Source organism: Limulus polyphemus, unplaced genomic scaffold, assembly GCF_000517525.1.
Source record: "Limulus polyphemus unplaced genomic scaffold, Limulus_polyphemus-2.1.2 Scaffold421, whole genome shotgun sequence".
Taxonomy (NCBI): Eukaryota; Metazoa; Arthropoda; class Merostomata; order Xiphosura; family Limulidae; genus Limulus; species Limulus polyphemus.
The window spans coordinates 317439-326082 of NW_013666031.1; the positions used below are offsets into that span (position 1 = coordinate 317439).

Sequence of the window (8644 nt, forward strand, 5' to 3'; positions counted from 1 at the left end):
CGTCTTTTTCAATATTTAATATTGCCAAGCTACTAAGTCGTTCTTGAGTCATTGAGGTTCTCAAGTATGTAAGAATTAATTTAACTTGCTGAAGGACCTTTCACAACTAGCAATAGAAACCCCAATTGTTAACAAAATCTGCAATGCAATTCTTAAATTTGGGAAACATCTTCACCATATGAAATTATAAATGTTAGCAAATCAGTTGCAACCATTGGTTCAGGAAAATTGGACTGTTTTCTTTTACTTACCAACATTCTACAGTCTTTAATTTCTCTGTACAATTCTGGTCCACCAATATCACCTGGATAGCTATTTGCGAAGTCAGACGTTTTTCTTGCAATTTTCCGTCTTCGAAATCTCCAGATACAATACTTTGCACATTTAGTAGAAATCCAAACCGTGAATCTAAATCTAGTAAGCGAAAATATCTTCCTGCTATTTCTGTAATCAAGCAATCAATAACATCCTTCATGATGCGATAAATTTCCTGTTCAGCAGTCAATCCAGCATCAGCTGCATTTTCACCTGGTCAATCCCCATATTTCACATTGATTTTTGCCCACTTTAAGTGCTTCTTGACAGGACTTTTCATGTGATTCTATAAATTTCTCTTTCAAAGAATCAAGATCAGCAGCTGCTTCTCTAAAATTCATTTTTGGGTCCTGAAGACGTTTCTGCACTCGATTGATAGATAATAAAAGATTTCTCCAAAAATGCAAAATTACAAAAAAATCAAATGTAAGCATGCGTTTCAGAATATTATGAGCACCACATTTTGTTTCAGCCGTGTTGCCATTCTCACTTAATTTCTCTAACAGTCCTAGCAATTCATTCAGTTTTTCATGTACAACTTTTACTGCCTTTTCTCTTGCACTCCACCGTGTTTCTGATTCACGCTTGACAGAGATCATAAGCTCCTGCTGCAGTTCGTCCCATCGAGTAGTTGAATGAGCAAAGAAATTATAAATGGCTTCAATTATACTTTGCTAATAACTGCAAAAGTGACAGGAAATTTCCAGAGTTTTCGTTTTAGGTTATGTCCTCAGTATGACCACGAAATGCAAGATTATGAAAAGCTAAATATTGTGTACAATCCAGCAACAGGCGCAGTACATCTCTCCATTCATTTTTTCTTGCTGAATTGGCCTTGGCAGCTCTTCATGAATGCCACTATGAAGACGAATTCGGCGCTCAGTTTCTTTCCAAGCAGCAAATAACTCACGATGACTGTCACTATTTTCATAGGCATTTAACTTTTAAATTATTTTCCACTTAGAGAATCAACCCTGTGTTTTGAAAGCAAACCGACTATCGGATGTCATACATGTAGATGAAAAAAGAAGACAACAAAAGCAGTATGCTGCTTTATGTAGAGGTAAATAAACCAACCAGGAACGATTGACCTCTTGTCCATTCAGAAGGCGTCGATGACTGCATTTTGGTTCAAAAACATTAATGTTAGATCTAGATGTACTAGCGAATTAATCTAGGAACTGTAATCCAGCACCACTAATTAGTTAGCTTATATTTAAGTTTTCTCATTCTACCAAAACCTTTAATATTCAATATAGCCTTTGAGCCTCTAGGCTTATATTATGTTAATTTTCATTCGAGCAATTCAGACTTGCCTCCTGTAGTGTTCGTGTAGTTAAACCTATCAAGTTTTTAAATGTGATTTCGCAACTGCTAGTAATTTATATGGTGCTCATAAGCATGATTTACCAGCATATACACTCATCTGCATTGAGTTTCTTACTGTTGTGTCACATTAATTAACATGAGTATGGGTGGTCTAAATAATGGCAGTTTAAGTGAAACCAGGTACAAATGTGCTTAACTAGTCCTGAGTTGCAATTATAATTGTATAATCTAAATATCATTTATGGTTAGGAACTTAGGAAAGTAGAATGCTTCCTTCCATCTGACAATTTGCATGTTGCAACTAAATAGTGTAGTCACTATTTATTAATTTATTATTTTAGCCCATTATGTCGAAAAAATAAAGTGGGGCATAGGGATGCAAAAGACGTGCACAATTTACAGCTTCGATGGTGGAGTCAACCAAATTGATGAGAGCTTTCCTTGCTGGAAGTGATGACATCAGTAAGCCAGCATCTGTTTCTTTTGATGGTAGCAAAGAGGTCAAAGTGCAAGATTGTGAGCATGCCATTTCATTTGAAAAAGAAAACAATGAAGAAACTGTTCTCTGTCCTGTTGAAAGCTACAATAATAATAAACAAGAGAATTCACTTTGTCAGAAACAAATCCACATAATAGTGTTGCTAAGCTAAAAGAGGATGACCTAATAAATATTTTAACACAAAGGGATATTGGATTAATGAAGTTTGATACAACAGGCTCAGCGGTTGTAACACATGCACATCGAACAGAGATTGTTAAAGTTGGAGCACATGAATTTCAACATAAAGAAGATCCATTTGATGCCAAAGATGGGCGTTCTAAATAACAGGTCTAACATTAATGTTAGATCTAGATGTACTAGCGCCATCTTTTTAGATTTAGGTTTGGATCTAGATGTAATAATAATGACAGCAATTTAGCTTTATACATCTAAACTAGACCTTAGATTTGGGTGCATAGATTGAAAGCACCTTGTATTGAATCTACCCAGATCTAGATATAACCCTGCCTCATCAATTCTAGATTTAGATTTATTAGGCCTAACATTTAGAACAAATGTTACATCTAGATCTATTAACTTAGTCATTAGATCTGTCCCAGTGCAATGCCTAGTTTAATAGTTAGTATAGGTCTAAGTATGCCTATAATATAGGCTACAATTTGTATGATGATGGACCTAGGGTCTAGAAATAAAGTTATAACTTCAATTAGACCTAAAGTCTAGTACATTAGTTGGTGTAAGACATGATTTACAATCATCCAATACAATTACAAACCGCTACATTAGGCCTATAATATTTACTAGATCTAGGCCTTGCCTGTTGCATATACTGCCAATCTTGCACACCAGTTAATATGTTACATCAATCTCGTATTTTCTTTTTGTTGAACATACATTTACTTGTACATTGTACTCTATATTTGATCTACAGATGAATTTCGGTCTCACTGTATTTCAGTGGGTGGCTTTTATAAGTTAAAACTGCAAGCTTAATACACACAAATAACGTAACACTGTGTCGTATTTACTTAATGTAGGGCAGTTGCACTATATCCTAGGGGAGGGCATAATTATTAATTAATAGGCATTGTAGGCCAGAGGAAATTTTGCACCCAGGAGCAACTGCCCCCCCTTGCTACGCCCCTGCTTCCTTCATACTCCCCACTACTACTTCACTGTCGTTTTTTAGAGATGACATTAAATACAAAACTGCACACATATTATGCCATAATCATGTAAAAACTGGCACATCATGTGTAAGGTGTATTTTTTTTGTCATCTCCTGACAATTTTTGAATGCTAGCAAGTTCCTTGGAGATGACAGGTGTTTCAACAAGTATTAATGGAAGCTATAGGTGTAGTGTGCTCATAGAGGGAAATTCACTGTGCTATGATTTTCAGCAAATAAGTTCAGGTTTTAGGATTATGGCTGATTAAAATTTAAGGAATCCTGCTGACCATTTGATATAAATTATACTGATGTGTACTAAGATATTTTAGCACTGGCTACAATTGCTTCAGTTGTGCCACTGCCCAAAACGTCAAGTAACCTTGCCTCACAAAAGACCATGTATATAACCTGATGACAACTGTATTGCAGGGGCTTAGTCAACTAGACTTCAACTATGACCCATCCATCAAAAGTTTTAGTAAGCTTTCAAAGCCTCAAACTAAAAATAATGTAAATAATCACTATGTATAAGTGACCATTTAGCATATATGCAATTTCTGGCTACCCATACATTCATGGTACACATTTTTTAAAATCTGAATCCAACCATTGTTTTTGCCACTTGGGAGATCAAAATGTGTTTTTTCATTATGTAAAGTATTAATCCCAAATTCAACTATTTCTGATTTTACCATTTAGTATTTGACAAACATACATAAATGCAAAATGTACTAATTATGGAAAACATCAAAGAATGTAAAGTTATGTTTGTAGAAATAAGTTATAAGAACTTAAATCAATTTATGTAGAAAAAAAGTTTTAAGACACAACAAGCCACTTCTTTAACAAACTTGTAGTTTTAACTAAATATCTTAGAACCAGACAGACACTGTTAATACTGTAAAAACATCATTCTCTATGCATACAAACATAGCTGTTCAAACTTACCAGTTCAAACACTCAAGAATAACACAATTCAAATTCAAAATGCTGTCAATTTAATCTTTCTGTTATTTCTGACAAACCTTTTTACATTACAAACAAAATTTCAGTAATAGTTTCTGTAACACACTACTAGGATTCAGCAAAGGGAACTTTCCAATCTTTCAAAACTAAATCTTGCCATAGATGACTCAGTAATGAAATGTCCTCTGCTATTCCATTCAGTTTTTTGACATATTTTTTCCTCCAATGTTTTCACCATCTGTAAAAATGTCACTAGCATAGTCTGATGAAGCTGTTTTACCAGCAGATTTTCCTGATTTTTCCTCGAGTTGTACATTCTTTTTGCTTTCTCCTTGTTTTGACCCTGTTTTCCTCAATACATGTGATTTTTTTCTGATATTGTGTAACTCTTCAATGATATCTTCATGACCTTCTCGCCTCATTCGAGCTTCCCAATCATTCATCTCGTTGAAGTAACGTTCCTTGTCTGCTTCTGATTGTTTGTAAAAAACCTGTCATATAATATTAGAAAAATATATATATAAATGATGTGAAAAGATGTAATGTAAAAAGCCTTGATAGGAATACCTATTAAATGCTAAATTCATAATTTGTTTTTCTTATAATACTGCAGCATGAATATTTTGGGGGTGGGGGAATTCTTGCAAAAACTCTAATTAGCTTATTAAAATACATTACATATGAACTGAAAATTTTAAGAATGTTTTTTTTTCTACCTAAGTTATAAATATTCTGTTAGCTGTTCAAAGCTCAACAATAATGATCATACATTAACAATCTGGAGATAACCATCTACAATTCAAGCCAAAAAATAAGGAAATAATCATTCATTAGCAGATTATTTTAAGAATTTTTTTTCTAACTAAGTTATAAATATTCTGTTAGCTGTTCAAAGCTCAACAATAATGATCATACATTAACAATCTGGAGATAACCATCTACAATTCAAGCCAAAAAATAAGGAAATAATCATTCATTAGCAGATTATTTTAAGGGACAAAGTACTCTTTCTATTGGACATAAACGTGTTTATAAAAGAAGGACAAGTGGCACAGATAAATTTGTACAAAGCTATGACAAGATGGGAGAAACCTCAATGGTGCATGTCAGAATTTTATTTACATCCCACTAATTCAAAAAGTGTGAGGTTCAAATTTTATATTCTAGTCTGTCAAAATCTATAACTTGAGTTTTTGATTGGTTGGCCTCAAAACAACCTTAGAAGGGAATGGAGGGAGTCAGAGGGGAGATGGGTCATGAGATAAAATCAAGATTAAGAATTCATTTAAATATTTCCTTTTGAAATTAAGAAATTAAAACTTAATATAAAACTTTGAGTTATAAACTATGTTTTATTACCAAATTTGTTAACATACATTGTTAATAAACTTGTTTAATTAAGCTTTGAATGTAACTTTGTAAAAACATTATGAAATGTGCATTTTGACCTAGCCATGCACATAGGATTATCCTATTCTTGTTGGGAAGAGGGGATCAGAAGCAAAAGTTGGTGTGAAAACAGTCAATCATATTTGTCCAAAGACAGAGGCAATAAGTCAGGAATCCTGGTCCTGAGATAATAATGGAACCAACCACCTGATGCACAATGGTAGTAGCATCAATGGCCATCAGAAGGCAGCCAGTCATCATAAAAGTAGTAGATGACTCCTACTGAGCAGCCTCAGAAGATGTCAGAAACATGTAAAAATGAATTCATAATTAAGATGAGCCATGAAACCACCTTTTGTATTTTTCTGTCTTTTTTTTTTTAAAGTTGACCAGGTATGTCTAAGGTACATAGGCCTAGATTACTGATGAATGACAAAATGAAAGAGGTCATAATAAAACCTGTATGCTAGGTTGGACATGCCAATGTGAGCTGTAATGATGTGGTAAAACTCCAAAATCGTTTTTAAATAATATACTCAACCCTCTGTATTGTACTTAAGATGGATACATTGGCTATAAAATAGACAGAAAGACTGCTGTTATTTTGAGACACAATGAACTAAGACTTTCTTTTTTTTTCTTGTGATATATCTCAGATAAGCTTTTTTTTTTCAAATAACATTTCTAAGTTCTTAAAATTCGTCTCCATAAAAAAACAATGCTTATATGTGGTATATGTGCAGAAAGACATCTATACAGCTGACCTAGTCTGAGTATCAATAACCTTGAAAATACAATAACTAGAACAGTATCATCCAGTCATGCTCCTGAACATCCTGAATACCCTACATTTAAAAAGAATTACAAGAGGTATTTTTGTAATAGATAACAGACCAAACAATAGAAGAAAGCATAACCTTTACTATAATGTCTCAATCAGGAAAAACTCTTGCAGAAAGTAGGTAGCAAACACGAAAGGCAAAAAACTATGAAAGCAAACGAGAAGAAATAAGAAAATTATCATTATCAAAAAGACTAGCCTTTTAACACTAAACTGAAAAAAAGAAAAGGTTAGAAACACAATTCCAGTTTAAAATAATATTAATTATAAAAGAGATGAAGAATAAATTGAGAAAAATTGGCACTAATGTCTGTTAATAAAATAGAAAAGAGAAAGAACAACATAAATGTGCTACAGACTGACAACGATGAAGTACTGAAATGTAGATAATAAATACTGTGATAAAAATTGTTTTATATTACATTTACTGAAGAAAATGTTAAAAGTAATAGGAAAACTAAAGAATAATACCTATACAACACATACAGTTGAAAAGTTTTTGATAATACCTTTCTTAATTTATGGAGTAAATCTTTAATACCGTATGTTTCAACTGTGTGAACTATCTATTGACAATAGAGAATTTTTGAACGAAATAAAACTGCAACAAGGTGGGATTGGAATTCACAATTTTATTTTTTGTGAAAATTCTTTAGCCATTTAAATTATTGGGGTTCAAATGCTCCAAATCTCAGGTCTAATCATTAGCAGAAGCAAACTTTTTAGATGTTTTCAAATGAATATTCAGATACTAAAACTTTTATTCAACACAAATGGGACATTAATGGATTCTTTCTAACGTACTTCTGCAAGTGCAAACAATCATATCATATAAGAAGATATTTTGTTCCCCAACTTTCCAGGCAAAATTTCAGAGTACATTCCAAGTATTATATATACACATTTAAGACAATAATATCAGGTCACAGTTCTGTTGCTAAGCGACTAAAGCAAACAGAGCATTACCAAAAGATGACTGTCTTTTATATATATTAGATATCTAACACTATAAAACAACATGGTTTGTATATGTTTTGAGATAAAAAAGGTGAGAAGCATAATTTTCCTTGACTTTTACTTTTTCAGGTTTTGGAATGCTTTTTCAGTTTCCTCTAATTTTCTGATTTTTCCAGGATCATGATCACTCTGAAGAAATACTTACCTCTTTATCTTCTTCTGTCATACTGTTCCAGTATTCAGACATACCTTTCACATATTGCTGGAAAAGTTTCTTGATGTTAGAATTTTAAATAGTATTTCAATGTTACAAACAAAAACAAGAAAATCCTTGATTAACACAAAAAGAAGAATAATAACACATCAGATAATGTACATGTACAACTCACATTTTTGAATGTATTAAGAACATCTTGTTATACACAGTTGCCATTAAGCAACAGAATAAAATATTTAACACTGAATAGAGGTATAGTTATTGTTTATCAAAGATCATAAATATTTAAGTCTGTATGGTTGTATAGCTCCCATTTATCAACCTACATGAGACTGTAAAGATGTATGGTTGTCATTAAGTAACTGATTAAACTATACGATACTGAATACAAGCAAGATTTATTTGCCAACTTACTCAAAATATGCAGTACTTTAAGTATTTATTTTTATCACACTATAAGAAACATATGATATTGTCTGATTAAACTAGAACATGTAATATTTTAAATACTGCAAAATACAAACTGTAGACAAAAAATAAATCACAGTCACAAAAATCACTCTGTCACATTCTTTTAAACATCTTTATCTGACTCTTTCTTTGTCAGTTTCATTGTGCAGCAAACAAATGTTTTTCTTTTTCATAATGTCACTAATTTCAAAATGCAATGAGTGACAACTTAAATTTATGATATACCTTTGATATAAAAAGTCATTTCTCATAAAATCTCATGAAATTCTATTAAACTTCAGAATTAACTCTCTCGACACAGGCTCAGTCAATTTGACTGACCACGTGACCTCTTTGTACTTGTTTAAAGTCTTTACCTTACAGAATGTAAAAGTGTGTCCATCACTGTACATTAGACAAATCCAAAAAATTCTTACAGAGCATTTCAAAATCCTCAAGTCTTCTATAAACATATAAACTGGCCTTTCTGCTGCCCAGTATTTCAAT

The 8644-nt window shown here is 32.4% G+C and overlaps 1 protein-coding gene and 1 long non-coding RNA gene across 2 annotated transcripts in view; one reads left to right on the forward strand and one right to left on the reverse strand.

Moving 5' to 3' along the window:
- Positions 1-4292: 4292 nt before the first annotated feature.
- On the reverse strand, positions 4293-7755 carry LOC106458150. The gene is made up of 2 exons (XM_013917611.2): positions 7676-7755; positions 4293-4774 (listed from the first exon to the last, which is right to left on the reverse strand). The coding sequence occupies exons 1-2, from the start codon at positions 7715-7717 to the stop codon at positions 4481-4483; spliced, it is 336 nt and encodes a 111-aa protein (XP_013773065.1). The 5' UTR covers positions 7718-7755; the 3' UTR covers positions 4293-4480.
- The window catches only part of LOC111085484, a 15617-nt gene continuing 14634 nt past the window's right edge, over positions 7662-8644 (forward strand). Inside the window, exon 1 of the long non-coding RNA XR_002610321.1 lies at positions 7662-7740. This is a non-coding gene — a long non-coding RNA (uncharacterized LOC111085484). The remainder of the gene's footprint in view (positions 7741-8644) is intronic.

What these genes read in the sequence shown, in the direction of transcription:
- LOC106458150 (XM_013917611.2), bottom strand. Translation starts at nt 7,717, where the DNA reads ATGTCTGAATACTGGAACAGTATGACAGAAGAAGATAAAGAG. An exon ending in TGACAGAAGAAGATAAAGAG is followed by an intron (nt 4,775 to 7,675) that starts GTAAGTATTTCT and finishes ATTATATGACAG; the next exon opens with GTTTTTTACAAACAATCAGA.